The sequence below is a fragment of the Melanostigma gelatinosum genome (genome assembly GCF_949748355.1).
Source record: "Melanostigma gelatinosum genome assembly, chromosome: 3".
Lineage (NCBI taxonomy): Eukaryota > Metazoa > Chordata > Actinopteri > Perciformes > Zoarcidae > Melanostigma > Melanostigma gelatinosum.
The window spans coordinates 25,579,399-25,596,964 of NC_136636.1; the positions used below are offsets into that span (position 1 = coordinate 25,579,399).

Below are 17,566 nucleotides of genomic sequence, written 5' to 3' on the forward strand. Positions count from 1 at the left end.
CTGCCGTAGCTGTGGCTACGGTGAGAGTGTGTGTGTGTGTGTGTGTGAATGTTGGGTAGATCCTGATAGGAAGGTGGCACCTTGCATGTGAAAGCGCTTTGAGTGGTCGGAAAGACTAGAAGTCTATGTAAGTACATTCCATTTACTATATGACAACGCCCAGAACGGACAACGCCGCAGTAGCGACCTGTCAATCACAGTAGCCCCGCCCTAAAGCATACCCTGCTTTATGGTCTGTTTGACTCTAAATTGACCATCATTTACTAAATGATCGTGCTGAATTGAAGAAGACTTGAAACCAGAGATTGACTCATGTTTGACATTTTGACAAACTCATGTTTACTGAGGGAATAAATCAAGAGAGAAGTAGAGTAATTTTCTCATAGACTTCTATACAACCAGAGTCCCCCCTGGTGGACACTAGAGAGAATGCAAGTTTTAAGACACTTCCGTATTGGCTTCAATTTTCTGAATCCGAGGTATTGTGTGAAAACACACTTTAACGCAGTGGCCCCATATTGTCTGAGTGACTTCTTCACCTTTAAACCTCGTATGTGATTCAAAAGCGTTTTTGTACATTTCCCCAGTTCTGGATATTCGAGACATAAGTGTAGAACCTTTGTGTCGTTTGATGCTCCATCCATTTAGCATTGCACTCCGATAACATTGCTAAAAACAAAAGGATGAAAATTGATACAGAACCAGAGGTATCTTTTTTTTATATATCCTTGATGAAACCTGGTGCAGACATTACCCATTATGCAACTTGACCATTGACAAGTTTGGTCTGCGATCCTGGGTGTTTTATGCTAATGGTGGCTAACATAGCCTGGAGCTTTCGGCAAAGACGAGGAGCGGACTGCGGAGGTCTAGTAAGCTTCTTTCTAACTCCACACCTCCAGATGTTTCTCTTCAGCCCCAGCGGACGCTGACTCAATGACATCACTTGGTGAATTTTGTCCCCAAGCTCCCTCTGGAGACACTAATGGCTTCATACACTTTATAGGATACTTCTTTCACATATGCGTACGACTGCACTCCACACACTTTGATGTGTAAGATCAGAGCTTAGCTTTTCTTTCTACACCTATCTGTACTTTTCCATCCGTCTCTTTATCTTATCGTTTCCTATATTTATGTGATTTCGTCTCCTGCCGACACGCTGATGAGGACGTCAGCAGATTTGTCATTCCATTGATTGTAAAATGAAAACCACCACAATGACTATAAAAACATTCCTATCAGTCATTGAGTATGTCAGCAGTCTGCTTTGCTGCACACAGCGCCACAGGGTGGCAGACACGGGACATTGCAGACCACTATAAAAACCAAAGCCACATGACACAGAGCTCGATGTCACAAAACAAGTAGTTAAATCCGTAGAAAAAGTCGGTCGCCTTTATTAGAAGCTGGGAAACCAAAACATTATGAACATTGTCGTTGTTAATACTCTCTTTTTTTTTTGTAAGACCACAATATTGCCATTACCAGCATCATGTCGCACTTTTCCCCAAAACATGCAAAAGATTTTAGTTCAGCGTTCCCTTTCCACACTACTGACAGAAGCTCCTGCTCTGGGTGTCCTGTAGGGATCACAGCTTGGCTTACATTAACATTGCCAGTACAACTGAAGGTAGAAAAAGAACCCCGAAAACAAACACCAAAACCAATACAACAGAGGAAATCTCAGAATGGATGAAAAGAGGAGAAATTCACGGCCTTATGCCATGTGTCTCCTGTTGGACGATGAACTACAGGCCATCGGAGCTCTCTGAGCTTTAGATTGGTAGAAACAACTTGTTTTTTTCCTTATTTATATCAAATCGTCTTAAAATTACATTACAGATTTGGTGCCAATTCAGGACCTGGACGTAGAAAAACGCCCTAAGGACAGTTGTAAAAGAATTCAATGTGCTTCTGAACCACGGACGAGGCTCACGCGTGTCCTGTAGACACCCAGGACTGTTCATATTGCAGCCATGGGACCAATCAGAATACATGTATTATGTTCCCACGGTCACAATAGAAGCTTTTTCTTATCAAAACAGTATTTATTGAAATAAAAATGAAAAAAGGGCAATCTCACAAGTTGTGCACCTGATTGATCACAGAGTCACTAGTTCTGAGATTGTGTATGGCTTTGGATGGTCTGTTGATCATAGACTTTGCTGGGTTGTTCTGAGCCCAATTTGCCGCTTGGAGCAAAAAAAGCTAAAACACGAGGACGGATTACATTCTCAGGTCTCCGACAACGACATCAGAGCCCCGACCGACAACTCAACTCAATGAAGGCATTAATGGACAAACAAATGCCGGATACATACTGAGCTGCCCACTTTATTTCAATCTTCTCCGAGTGTCAGTACTGGTCATTTGAAAAATGGATCCGCTTGTGAAACACGAATGAGTTAACAAATGCTCTGAGAAAAAAGAATACCAACAGGAACCATTCTGGGGGGGGGGGGGGTGGCTGGTCCAACCATCGGTTCAACAGATTGGATAGGGTCAACATTTTTTCTTTAAAATCAAGATACATTTTATTTCTTTTCTTAAAAAACAAACATTACAAAAAAAATCTGAATAGAGAATTAAAACAATGACATTCATTTTTCTTTTGAACTCTCAAAAAAGAAAAGAAAACAAAGAAACATCTCTTCTTGCATTTCAGAAAAATAAAAACAAACTGAATAAATGAAGGGTGCCTGGCACAAGGGTTTGAATGCCGAGAAGATGCTGTAGCCATGCAGGGGGGGGGGGGGGGGGGGGGGGGGGCAATGCGGGGGGGGGGGGGCAACGCCATTGCGCGCTTTACGGCGCGCAATGGCGCGCCGTAAAGAAAGCCCGACACGTAACAACCGTTTAACATCGGCCGCAGATGAGAGAAATAAAGCCAGTCCGTCTTACAAGCATACACATTTAATCAAGTGCATAAAAACACACACATGCTCGCTGGAAACGTGCGACAGTGGCAGTCCGGCGTGTAGCAAACACTCAGCGGTGACCCACCACTCCACACAGCGCACCTTGAAACGGGTTCAACTGATATACGAAGCAGCAGCCACACAACAAGAGTTCAGCACCAATACAGTCTGAAACAGCAGGGTGACCTAAACAAATAATGAAAAGGAAAAATGAAAGCTGCTTTAACCGACAGAACAGGTTGTAAAATAACTATTTAGCTAACGCTGCCCTGTTAAGGAACATGCTCCTGGTTTAAAAGCACAAGGTACCAAAGAGAGGGTAAAGGCCCGCAGCCCCGCGCGTTGACTCAAGCGTCGCTTTGTAAATACGGCGCTTTCGTATCCGATACCGAGAAAGCCCCGGACAATACTCACAGTAACCGCACACAGAGAGTAAACTTAAACATAGAGGGGAAGTGGTTTTGTTCACACTCAGGACGGATGCTCACTAGCACGGAGCTCTGGGTAAAGGAAGACACGTTCACACTAGGATGCAGTATGTAGATGGTGGTGACAGGAGGGCTGACTCCTTACATACGCCGCACGGTAATCAGCACAATGTCTTGGTTGGAGGGGAGGAAAAGAAAAAAACAACCAAAAAAGAAGCACACCAAGTCCAAACCGTTGAGCCAGGCCACCAGGAGATGAAACAAAAATAATGATTCTAAAACGCAGAGCAATGAAAGAAAACAAGAACTTTTGAGAAGAGAGAGACATGAGAGGATGGGCTTCAGCGGGTACTTCTAGTCTTCTCCAGAGGGCGCCTCCTCTTCTGAGCCGTCCTCCTCCTCCTCCTCTTCGTCTTCCTCCTCGTCTCCTCCTGGGGCCTCCTTCGTCGTCTTGGGGGCAGGGGAGGTCTCCTTCTTCTTCTCCACAACCTCCTCCTCCTCCTCCTCTAGGGGACTCTCGGGGTCCTCCTCTTCCTCTTCTTTGGGTGAGCTCTTCTCGGGGGCCTTGGTGCTCGGGCGCCCCTTCCCCTTTCCTTTCATCGGGCTGGGGGTCACTGGGCAGCAAAGAGTCAAATCAGTTCTCCATCATCACATTACGTTCAACTTACAGATTCAGTTTCATTTCCCCCCAAATTCTGTGTTTTATAATGTAAACACATGTTGTGATCAGATGTGTCTAATTACGTGGTGGCTGAATTCAATTTCAACAATTCAATAAGAAACCACCAAAATGTAACGCATACCAATGAATCTGATGACTATTTGTCACTATGTTTTTAATCAGAGAAAGTGCTTCGATAGAGTAATCAAACAACGTTCCATCCTTCCGTTAAACAAAGTGCTCGAAATTTAGCTCGATTTATTGTCAAATTCCTCTGTTTTCGGATGACCCCCAAAGTCCGCCCCTAACCCGTGTCGTGTGTTCTCATTGGCTGCGATGAGTCTGTGGACCCCAGGAACCAGGGTTCGACGACGACATATTTATTTGGGGGCAATTTTTGCCCCCACTGACTGAAATCCAGGGGCATTTTCAAATAATTGGGGGCACTTTTTGAAACTTGTGAAATAACATTTAACCTTTGTTCAGAATAATAAATATACTTATTTATGCTTACAGTATATGAGCAATTGTCATCAAATGGCAATGAGACTATTAGGCCGTAGTCTACAGATTCAATGTGTTTTCTTCGATTTTTTAAAACAAAAAACAAACATAAATCAGACAATCATATTCAATTTTATTCTTATTTCTTTGTGGTTATTTATTGTTATTATTACATTTTTTAAACAACTATTAACAATTATTAAGTCTATGATGCCTTGATTAAATATACATCAGTCATTGTCTGGAATTATTGAGAAAGATATTTTTGTAGCACCTCAAATATTACCCATTTTTGTCCTTGTCCTGTGTCATTGTGTGGAATTTTTGAGAAAAACTTTTTTAGAGCACCTTAAAAATTAAAAAAATTTGTGCCAATGTGCCAGTTCAGAGCTTTTACTTAGTAAAATATCTTAATTGACCGTCAGTCAGGTATTATTCATTTCCAGCAACCCTCAAATTTTCCCTTTAACTCACGAGATGCAGGTAGCATGTGTTATACTTAATGTGAATATAATTAATTTAATCGAATTACCATTATGCAATATTTATACTTTGTTGGCATCTTATTCTGAAAACCGGATGTTTCGTCTGAAGAAACCGGATGTTGTCTCACGTTAATCTTTCCGTTAACTTTCAAAGTCCTTCGCTTGCTCCCGATCTGCGCCGTTTGAATGAGTTTACCGTGAATTTCAGCATATTGGTGCACTAACATGCAAGTGTCTGCTGAGTTGACCGCAGTCTCGCAGTATGTCTGATTAAGAAGCGCTCCGCTTTTTTTTATTTGTTTAGAAAGTTCGGGGGCATTGTTTGCCCCTCTCCTAGTGATATCGGGGGCAAAATGACATTTCGTAGGGGCATTTTTGCCCTTTGCCCTCGTGTATTTCAGACACTGCCAGGAACACCAGCTGTGCTTTAGAGCCGTGTTTAGATACTTTTACACAGACAGAGCGCCAGGCTCCAGTTCGGCTCGGAAATGATTCCGAACGACTAAGCTGATTGGTCTAAATTATTGACATTTATTTTTGGGACAGAACCAAAGGACCCTCACCTGTGGCCTTTAGTCGGGGCTTGGGGCTTTTCTTCTCCTTCTTGTCCGGCCGTCCCCGTCGGATCACCTTCTTGCCCCTCTTCTTGGAGCGACCATAGTCACTGTCGTCATCGTCCTCCACCGTGAAGTCCTCATCGCTGCCGGACTCGTCAGCTGAACACAAAAAAGGAGGCATGAGGATGTTTTCAACACAGGTGTAACATGGACCTCTTATATATTTACAATGTTGATTAGTTCACCACAATACCACGTCTCACACTCATTTTTTAAAAGTTTGTTTTCGTGGAGATCTGTAGAAAAGAATGTTTTAAGAGTAGGTAAGTCAATTTGTTCATCATACTTTTTTATGCCCATATACTCGCCATGTTTCCTTCTCTTTGGCTGAAGATAGATTACAACACTGCCATCTAGCGGTGGGGGGTTTAAACTGGTCGTGTAACGGACCATTGTTGATACCTCGTGTTTCAGCACGTGTTAACCATCACAGTGTGAAATCAAGTTTCACTGACGACCGTTATCCGCCGACAGTCAATAAAATAGGCGATCAGGACATCAACATTCCTGCTTTCTTAGTCAGGGATCTCTGATAGTGTTACATCGTTAACAACCAATCCGTGTTTAAATCAACAGAACGAGTAACAACTGCAGCACGGCTAACGGCTAACCAACGAAGGATCCCTTCACTTTCATTATGATGCGTTCAGGCTCTGTTCAGTGAAAATGAGAATTGGGCAAAGGTAAATCATAACGTGGTCATGATGTGTTCACATGTAATCTCGTAAAATGTAGTGTTAGTGAGAAACTTGGAATAAAGTAGTCTGGAGCCTTGTTGTATCATCAAACAACAAAGGGATCTGTATCTGTAAAATATGGATCATCAATGATCTGCAATTAGTATCGTCGGCAAAAAAAACAACGTGATCAGGGATCTCTAAAAGTTACATTTGCTCCCTTGTCTTTTGTGCTGATCTGATCAGTCATCTGAATGAGTTTTAAGATCCTTTGCACCACTAGTTTAAAATTAACCACTGTCTGGCACGAATCTTTGCAGGTAAACTATGAATTAATACTGATTGTGTGGATTCTCAGTCTATCCATATTTTCTGTACATACGGTCGTTGTAGGGCTCCTCCTGGTCTTCGTGCTCCTCGTCCTCGCTGCCTGCATCTCCCAGCAGGATCTCCCTCTGTTTGGACACGGCCTTGGAGGCCGCCTGGCGCACTGTGCGCTTTCGACTCACTTCCTTGTCGTCGTCACTGTCATCTGCGCAAAGAACACACAGTAAAAAAAAAAAAAAAAAAAAGGATTTACAACAGTGGTATTAAAGGCTTCATGCAGCTGATGAATTACTGATGTCATAGTTCACACCAAACGCAGAGTAGATTACATACAAAGTCCATGCACAGACACGATGAGACTGGAGTGACAAACATTTGCGATGGCGGGAGAACCAACAAAACATGAATTCAAACTTTTTACAAATCAGCATCGTTATGTAGTTACTTCGGCATCTCTTTTTGTCCGTTTATTGCAGTTAAATCACAGCAAAATCTGTTTATTTTGTGTGCATAAAGCTGTAGTAAACAGCCGACGTGTGGCTTGTTAGACACAGTGAATAAACCTCGATAAAATCCACGGAGCTCCTCTGGACTATGTTATGATCCAGACAAGACGCCGTTCAGTTCCCCGTGATATCGGGGACTTCCACAACTAGTACTAAGCAGAGATAGAGGTTATTTCTTCCATCGTCGATGGCGGATATAAATGGCTTAAGTTATCAACGGCAGCCACGCCCCCTCTCCGGTGCATCAAACGGGAATGGCGCGAATAATCCGTGCCGTGCTTGACCCACTTCTAATAAAAGTTAATTTTTTTTATCAATCTGGATGTTAATGCCACTCATTTCTATACACGTGATAAACAAATTGTTCAGCATTTCCTGCTGTTCTATAGATATTTTCCCCCAGAATAACAAACATGAGAAAGGCCGATTGGTTCGTCACAAATATGGAACCTAAGAAACACCCTCACAGTCCGACTCACTGACCAGTGAAGCAAGAGCTGTTTTTTCACCCATTAGCAGATCTAAATGTAAATTTGGAGAAACTCTATTCTAAATCTGATTTCCTAGAGCTTTTAGGGTTTCTGTTGGGAGCAGTCATCCTGTAAACCAGGGGGTGCATTCTGGGTAACAAAGCTACGCAGTAGTGGATTGCGATGCCTTAAAATGGAACATACAATGTGTAATGAAAAGCCAGTGAAACAATGCAGCTGCGTTGTCGGACATTTGAAGCCCTCATACTGCCAGGTCATGACTGAGAGCACATACATTGTGCCTGTCGAGGTTAATTATTCATTTGACCTCTGATGAGGCAGTATAAAGGCAGTTATTTAGGGAATTTAAATCAGCCACAAATAAACAATCTCCCAACCCCAGCAGCTTTAAATTAGAACCTGACAGGGGAAAAGGGGCACAGATGTATGTGTAATGAGGACGTTGTTTAGACTATCACCTCGTCACCTGATTGGTCACAAAAAGAAGCGATGCCGGCAACATCCACCAGACCCGAGCTCCGTAGATGACCGATTGATCAAATCATACCTTCGACTCGCAGCGATAACTCAAAGCAGAGCGTCGCAGTGTTGGAGAATGCTGGAGGCAAACGACTCAATCTGTCACAATCAGCCGGGGATTGTGGGAAGAATGAGCTTGAGGAGCGCGTCAGGGAGAGCACATGCAGTGCTGCCTGTCAACAAGTCGTTTTAGATCTTCACGTATCAAAAGATCGATGTCGATGGCACCAATTCCACAAGCGCCTCCGCCTGGCCTTCCAAAACATCCTGGATCAGTGCATGTCACAGCTAGGAAACATCATCTGGCTGCACACATATCCAAAGCCACTCCAGTTGAAAAACTGACCGACTTCTTTTATTAAATTCAGCCATATTTCATTTAGGTACATTCTGTCAAAATCCTTCATAGTTTTCCTCCATGATGAGCACAGACACAGCGCAGCTTTTTGGTTTTCTTTAATCTGTAAATCTTAAAGGCGCAGTGTGTGTGTGTGTGGTCTCTGTAGAGCCACGGTTTGGTTTGGTTTGTCCGCTCTAGGCTACTGTAGAAACATGGCGGACTCCGTGAAGAGCACATGGGGGAAGTTTGCCTTCAGGGCTTTAGGCCAGAAATCTCTTAACGTTTAGGCAACAAACCAATCACACCGATAAAAACATAGTTATGAATATTATATTCCATTGCATTGCTCATAAATCCAGTTTAAAAAAACAGTGGAATTGATATTTATAGTTATAGAATGATCCCTTCGATATGTAGAGGGAAGAAACACGAATCTTTACCTGCAGGCCGTTTTCTCTTCGGCCCTCTCTTGGCGGGCTTCTCCACCTTGGCTTTCTTTCCCTTTTTGCCTTTTTTTTCTTCGTAGTCGCTTCCCCCGTCTTCCTCCTCCTCCTCCCCGCCAAAGTCGTTGTCTTCCTCCTCGCTGCCAAAGTCATCTGCAGCAGCGACACAGAGGAGAGTCAGTTCACCTGTGTTCGGCCTCCGCCATTCAAATTCCTGTTGTTTTCCCATAAGCGCCGGAGCCAAACGCTCTCGTCTAAAAATCGGACAATAGACTCAACTTACCTGCTGACTCATTTTTGGGTTTGGTGAGCTTCTCATCAGACTCCTCACTGGAACAAAGATTAGGGAAAACAAACGTCTTAGCAACTAGGGTACCCAGGGAGATGTTGAACAAAGGCACAGACTTTAATCGGCAATTTATTATTCAAATAAATATTCAACAAACAAGCAAAATGCAACACATGCTCTAATTCTTCCACGGATGAGGTAAACAATCATAGATTTCTATGCACCCTACAAGATGAATTAACTGGTACTCCCTTCTCAACATGCATTTGATCAACTACCCTTTCTCTGCTAACCTGACCCGCCAGATGGTTTGTTATGCAGAAGCGCCCGAGAAGCAGTCATTGGAAAGTGTTTGGAAAAGAACAGGTGCTTGGCAGGAGATTGGACGAACCATCAGTCAATCAACTCTTAACGAAGCAGGTCGGGAGAAGAGCAAATAAATCTGTTCCACGTAGAAAAGCCTGCAGAGCCGTTCTTTGCTTTTCTTTTAATGAAGAAACACTCTAGTACTTGCTAGATGATGCTATTGCAGCATCTATGCTAACCTCTTCGGGAGCTCCCATGTTTTCGACTAACTGTCGCCCCTCAGTGTCATCTCGCACACACCTAAGCCAGCAGCTCCTCAAGGATGTCGAGTGGTCCGTGACCTTCTATATACTCCATCCTGGTGTCTAATGCTGCGTTCACACCGGTCGCGTTGATTTTTTGACGCGCGTCGAGATTACATACAAAGTCTATGCACAGACGCGATGAGACTGGCGCGCCGCGATTTTGCGATGGCGCGGCGCGTTGGACGCGTTATTGCAGTGCAGTGGATGCGGCAAAATCGCCAACGCGCGAGTTGACATTTTTCAACTTCAGCGACATAATCGCGTGACGCTGTGGCGCGATAGCCTATCAGCGTTGAGTTGCTCCCCCTGTCATCACTGGCTTCCTGCCGTTGTTGAATCAGGAAATAAATCCTGTAGCCGTCTGTGTTCACCCAGAGCGCTACGATACCTCATATCAATAGAGACCAGACCAAACTATGTGTATGCATGTGTGTGTGTAAACCATACGGTACAAACAATGAATAGACGCTGCCGTATTTACGTCTACGTGACGTTATTGAGTGCTGGTGGAGCTGCTACGATGTTAGCATAGCCTAGCACCGATCCATCAGAGCTCCATTGAGAAGACAAGTAACCTACAAATCGGTATCATTACGTAGTTATTTCGGAGTCCCTTTTTGTCAGAGAAGACAAGTACAAATCGGCATCATTGTGTAGTTATTTCGGAGTCCCTTTTTGTCGGTTTATTGCCGTTGAATCACAGCCAAATCAGTTTATTTTGTGTTCCTACAGCTGTAGTAAACAGCGACCGGTGGCTTGCTAGACAGTGAATACAGCTCGATACAATCCACGGAGCTCCTCTGAACAATATTATGAACCAGACATGACGGCGTTTGGCATTCCGATGTTTGAGGGACTTCCACAACACGTACAAAGCAGCAATTGTCCTTATTCCTTTCACGGTTGACAGCGGAAAGAAATGGCGGCCAGGTGAACGGCTTCCAGGACGATAAACCACGCCCCCTCTCCGGCGCTACGAGATTTTGCGGCGTTTGGTGTGAACACAACCGGCGGCGCGTTGGACGCGATTGTGCAGTGCGTTGGACGCTTTTTTGCAGTGCGTCAAAAAATCAACGCGACCGGCGTGAACGCAGCATAAGTGCTGACTCTGCCCAACTACCTCAGGTGGGTTGCATCTACCCTGCTCATACAAAAGCTGCCGTGTTCGTCGGGGGCCAAATTTGGCTCCTCTCTGCATCAATGTGTTGAAGCATGGTTCAACATTGTCATTAGTGAAACACATGTAAACGTGTCATGCTTTCAAGGATAAACCCATAAAATCAACACATTGTCTAAAAATGTCACAGCACTAAACATGCTACAGAGAGCCGTTCAGCACCGCCAGTGCTCCCAATCTATCCCGAGGACTCACCTGTCCTCCTGTGAGTTCTTTGAGAGCTTGTGCTTGGGCTCACGAGGGGTTGCGCGCACCTTCTTGGGCTTATTCTCGCCATACTCCTCATCTGCAGAGAGGGGACAAGATTTGAGTATTTCACTCGCATGAATCCACATACAAGGACATGTTATCGTTTGCAGCTGGCCACACAGACTAATAGTTTTACTGCATGTTTTTCAAAGTCACACTCAATAGAGATATTTGTAGCATATGTGGAAGACTTCACAGAGGAAATGGCACAATAGTTATGCGGTGTTGAACGAGTTTCAACTCTCAGCGGCAAAAAAGAAAAAAAGTGCCGTGCTCAGCGCCTTGTCACGCTGTTGCCGTTTGTTAGTAGCATAGAGTAAATATGCTGCACTCCCATTGCAAAGAATTAAAAAATAAAAAGCGTGACCAAATCGCTCGTGGTGGTTGCTTGCCATCCACTGCTCTTGGATTGTCAACAGTATTGCGATAATGCGGATATTGTGACAGCCGTTGCCTGAGGACGATAAACAAATCTCCATGATAATGCTACATTGTGAACAAAAAAATGGTGTTGAAACCGGCAGGAGGGGAACTATTTATTGTTAGCTGGAAGCAGCCGGTATTGATTGGCTCAATAACGAAGCTAACAGCTAAATTACAGAGGCTACATTATGATGTGTTCAAGTTTTATTAAGTTAAAATTAGTGTTGGCCAAAGCTGCATTATTTAGTTACCATGATGTGTTCAAAGGCAATCTTGTTGTTTTTGCCAAAAGAGATGGGGCCGATCATCAGGGACCGATAACATATTTTACTGATATTTGTATCCACTACTACATTCCTGGTATTGTGACATCCCAAGATAATTGCTGGATTAAGAAAGGTAATGAAATATCTCTGAATTGTTTCATGTTAAAATAAAGAACGAGCTGTTTAACTCCGCATGATGATCGGGTTTTGGGCTTCCCCTCAGTAGCAGTTCTACAATATTGGGTTGACAAATATGCAAGTAATAAACAAGCCTTTAGTCAGAAATGTTGCCAATTTGTTTACACTTAATACCTTCAATATCTGGGGATGTATTTGACCATTCTGGACAATGTTGCATATCAATGAGCAGGACTTTATGGTATTATTGGATTTTTTCCTTTTGCATCAATGGAACAAGGTGCCTTGATCGACCAGGAACTTAATTTGCCAGATCAGCCAAAATACAGACATTACTGTCTTTATTTTTCCATCCATTAACAATGTCTCAATTCACTTTCCAGTCAATATATTACAGTATACATGGCTATCACAGTGTAAAATACCACACAAAGTAGGGCTTTTATCCATATCGCCCACCGTTACGAGCACATATATTGACAGGCATATCTTACCTGCATCATCAGACTCGTTGAATTGTGAGTAGTTCACCACTTTCCTGTTCCTGTGAAGAAGAATACACACTGTATCACATTACGTTTACACAGGACACAGTTACTTCACTGCCCCCGCCTAATATTAGACATGCAAATAGTGCTGTGGGGCGGGGGGGGGGGGCTACAGAGATGTAAGAGGTCATGTCCACATTTCAACAGCAACAAGTCCGCTGTGTATGAAAGTTTTGTTAGTGAAACCACAAACCAGCTGGGGGGCACTGAACTGGACACTAGTCTACCTTCTACAGTTTCCATGGCCAATGGAGAAGTGTATATGGGGGAAGCCTCAGGTGACAGCAGTCGACTATAGCTCAGGTAACACACACCTCTTGAAGCCGCATTGGTGCGAGGTTAAAACCAGAGATAAATCATCCTTCATTGATGTGAATACCTTTCAAACACAATCTTGAGTGCTTTACATACAGCACACAAACTTTTAAAACACAAAAAAGGTCAAAATGAAATAGTCTGCAAGCACTGGTTACACATCTGTGGATCCTAGCCACGCTGGAAAGGTGTGTGTGTGTGTGGTTGGAAGGGAGGGGGAAGGGTCACGGTGCCAGAAACTTTTACAAGTCCTTAGATTACAACCCCACACACACACACACACACACCCCAACACCCACCACAGTCAAAGCCTCAGACATGTGTAACAGCATTACCGTTCACATGTCAGGAACATCAGAGAGCGCAACGTCCTGTGTGGTACTAGCCAACAACGTTCTAGGAAGTCTGCATATCCTTCTGTGGGTTGTTTTTTTTGCTTCGAGTTACGATTTGTTCTCACATTCAAACGGGCCAGGCACCTTTCCCAGAAATTACTTTTAACACTGGAATAGACGAAGCGTGAAAGAAGCCATTGCAATTCATTAAAAGCACCAAACATCAGCCGATCAATCGGCAGAAGATAAATCTGCAACTATTTTTCCTTCTCAAGTGGGACGAATTGATAGTTGTGTTTGTTGTAAATGATAAGCTGAAGACTTTGAATGGTCTGTTTGGACAACACAAGATGGCTGAGGACATCAGTGGGCTGTGAAAAATGACAAAGGGCATTTTTCACCATCTTCTGACATTTTACAGACAAAACAATTGATCAAGAAAATGATTGGTTCATTGAACAAAGATAATGAAAATGATTGCTAACTGCAGCTCTACTAGTCATTATATTCAAACTGGGGATATCCAACCAGCAAGGGCCCAGTCAGTTAGTTAGCCGGACTAAATGCAGCAGAAAAACTATCACAGAGTGTTTAATAGATTTGTTGTTGTTTTTTTTAACATATTTGGGTATTTGTCACTATCATGTATCACTACCCCAGAAATTCAGATGCAGGGGGAAAAAAGTAAGTTTGTATTACATTACAAAAACAGAACATTTCATGCCCTACTAGGGTTGTTAATAATTAACCACTTACGGTAAGTTAGCCAGAGCCGAAGGTGTAGCTAACTTCACAGGCTAACCCACTCCACTTTAATCAGCAGGTGGCTGGAGTTGTAGCATTTACTCACCGACTACACACAAACTTAACAGCTACATTGCTGATAACTTCATACTCAGAATCACACACGCGCTCTGCTCTCTCTTGAATACTCGCTCACGTTACGCCAGAGTTGCAATACAAGGCAGTGCAGACACACAGCTAACAACCGCAGTGGACTCGGGTTGCCTGTTTTGCGCTGCAGCTGTTGATTAGCGATGGATTTGACCCGTTCCGGTTATCGTCGCGGCTCTGTGACGATTGCCCAGCAGCGGCCGGCTGGTTGTGCTGGTAAATGTAGTCAATTGAAGCAAGAAAGTCCTCAGTGAAGGTCGTCTTTGCCTCCAACTACATCACCGCCACACTGCGCTGGGTGGAGAAAATGAACCGATTTTGTAGCTGTGGTCGGTCAATATAGCAGAGTTGGCAGCTTCAATGGACTACATTTACCATCAACACTGTCTGGACAACTACATAAACCTGGCAGATTTTTTTCATGTTTGTGTGTGTGGGTGTGGGGGGTTAACTAACGGGTTAACTCAAGAAAATGTGAAGTGTTTTGACTTTGGGACATTATTAATATAGATGACCCCCAGAAATCTTGCTATAATTCAAGTTAAATTAGATTATTTCCACATACCACAGCGATGTCTGAACGTTTAATTATTCTGCCAGTTTGCCCTGTAAAATCATATTCGTTTTTAACGTATTTCTACAGCCACATGGCATTGCCTCTAATTGAGACGAATGACTTGGCCACGTTTTTTTCCCTTCTGCCCTAATTTACACAACACTCATGTTTTTTAGCTTTAGGCTAAAGCTAAAAAAAACATGCGTGTTGTGTCAGACTGAAAGCACATGTGAACAACCAGGTCCCTACTTCACGTTTGTGGAGACAATCAGTTCAGTTGCACCGTTTTCTGTCATTTATTTACCCAATGACCACAAAGTAAATATAAAATACAATCTTATTCTGCAGCATCGGGGAGATTGGTTGAGCTTTAATCAAAGTTACCACAATGGATCATTGGTCATAATGGCTTTGCATGTTGGGGAAGCATTTTGTTTCTTCAAATTTTGGGCTTCTATTAATTGACACATTTCAATAAAAAAAATAGCATTAAAAACAAAACAAAAAATTACTGTTGAGGGTGCTGTTGGTGTGTGACCGTAAGATTAATGTTAATTAAGTAAAAGAAAGAAAAATAAAAAAATAAGTGTCTTGCTGATGTTGTGGTTCTATTAGTTTGAGGTATGGGGGGGGGGGGGGTCCCTTCTGACTGAGGTGGTGGTCCCGAAAAATGCATTTATAACATTGAGTATTCATTTTTTCAATAAACTCATTAATTACACCTGGTTCCACAACTTTCATACAGCTCCTGGAGGCTCCTCTAACCCCCCAATTTCCACTTAAAGAACCAACAGCTCTGACTAACTGATTCCCGCTTAAAGGCCACCAATGAGTCATTACGAATCCGAAATACCGCGAGATTTCGAGGTTCAACGTTAAAATTAGAGCAGAGAGCACAAAAATGACTTCTAATCAAGTTAAAGGACGTTTTAAATTTGTATTAAAAGGGGCCTGGGGGCTTTTTTGTAGTTCTCCGCCTTCCTCTGACATCAGCCAGCGGCGTTAATTTACTGCCAGCACCCAAAATGTAGATCCGCTCTGCTCAACTCTCGTTGTCCGACAACGACATTTTCACAGACCAACACGCCTGTTTTATATTGTTTTTAGCCGACAGAAATATTCTAAATGCAATACAAATGCGACACAAGCGTACTACGGTATCGTACCCAGTCTGCGCGGCAACAATATCAAATCCTGAGGCCAGACACCACCTCCTCTGGTCGTTTTCTTTTACATTTTCGATGGTGGTAGGGAGGGGGGGTGTTGGCGTTTTCCGAGCCTCCCCTGGATGAATGGGGTCGCCATATTCGCATTCTCAAGCCAGAGAGGGAAAAATATTACCAGGCCTGGCGTAAGTGAGCCGTAAAACGTAGCTGGTTAACTCACACCGCCTATTTTTTTTCCCGCTTGGCCTACATAGCAGCCAACAATGCACATCATGGATTCGTAAAAAAAAGAAGCATGATAGACACGACACAGCGAGTCTCTCAGCAAGACATGGCGAACCGTCCACGCCGCTGGGATCCATGTTAGAAAGGGAAGGATGAACACACACGAGCAGGGAAGCACACGCGCACACATCCCCATTATTTTTTCATGAAATAAACACATTCCCAGCTCAAAAAAAACGCAACATGGTCGAGGCGTGCATGTTATCTGCGAAGCCTGCCTGCGCGGTGTCCGTTATGAACGTTACGTAGAGCGGAGGACATATTTAGCACCTACCTCACTGGTCTTGACATTTTGCAGGAATACTGTAGAGGTTAAGGATGTAAGAAAGAAGGGGGGGAGAAGCAGCAGCACAGTGAAAAAAATATATTGGTTCCCGCTCTGCGAAACACCGAGGAGCGCGAGCTTGGCGCACAACTCCGCCGTCCGAGCTAGCGCGTGAAAATAAAAGTACGGCGGCGACTCGTCCTCCAAACGCAAATATTCTTAAATTTTTTTTTTACCCTCAGCTACTCAAAATGGTGAATAAAACAAACTGAAACTGCAGCCCGTGTGCAACCAAACCCTGCGGCCTCGAGGGGTGGGTTCCTCGAGGACAAGCACCGCCCCTGCGGGCCAGTGAGAGGAGCAGCGCGGCACTCCGCTCCTCTCATTGGCCGATTTGAAACACGACCGTCCTTTGTATTGGTCACTTTGGCTGCACGTTAGAACCCTTTTAGCATCTCGTTCCCCCACCTCCGTTAGCAGGCTCGGTTGAACCAGTACTGTTAAGAAAACAAAAAGAGGCCCTCAGGTTGGATGCAAACATTTAATTTAGTGGCTCCTAAAAGACCACAAAGCAACATTGGTTAATTATAGGTTCGTGACAATCATCTTTTGTATGAAATGATCACGTATGTTTCAGGAATCAGGTTGAGTGCGGTATTGCTGCTCCTGAGGCTAACCTTCTCTCCACCTGGCATCCCGCTGCAGCATGAGATGCAGGTAGAAAACAGTTGCAGAGCATCACAAGCTGCTAAGCCTGCAAATCACACTCACAGGTTAACTGCACAGGTTACCCAGTTTATATCGGTGATGGATTTCATACAATTATGCTTTTTGTCTTATCTTAAGACTGTGATGAGAATCTATAACTACATTTCACAATGCCAAATTGCCTCAAGTCATAAAAAAATGCCTACATTGCTTGGACCCCGTTCTACCACTTTCAGACCTTTACACTGACCCACGAGAATCCAGATCAACTAGGTCAACATGTCTTCATGTATATTTATTTTAAAACTCTGCTTTGCAGATTTATTTCATTGATCCAAAATATAATATATATTATAATATTATCAGCAAATAAACTGATACATTATTATAAATTAAGCGGTATAAATTTGTTTAAAATAACC

General features: G+C 43.4%; 1 protein-coding gene across 1 annotated transcript; it reads right to left on the reverse strand.

Annotated features, from left to right (window-relative positions):
• Window positions 1–1,384: 1,384 nt before the first annotated feature.
• nucks1a (nuclear casein kinase and cyclin-dependent kinase substrate 1a) lies at window positions 1,385–16,747 on the reverse strand. The gene is made up of 8 exons (XM_079296421.1): window positions 16,446–16,747; window positions 12,567–12,616; window positions 11,192–11,282; window positions 9,203–9,249; window positions 8,917–9,072; window positions 6,676–6,825; window positions 5,563–5,715; window positions 1,385–3,963 (listed from the first exon to the last, which is right to left on the reverse strand). Exons 1-8 carry the CDS (start codon window positions 16,460–16,462, stop codon window positions 3,704–3,706), a joined length of 924 nt encoding a protein of 307 aa, XP_079152547.1. The 5' UTR covers window positions 16,463–16,747; the 3' UTR covers window positions 1,385–3,703.
• Between the last annotated feature and the right edge of the window lie 819 nt (window positions 16,748–17,566).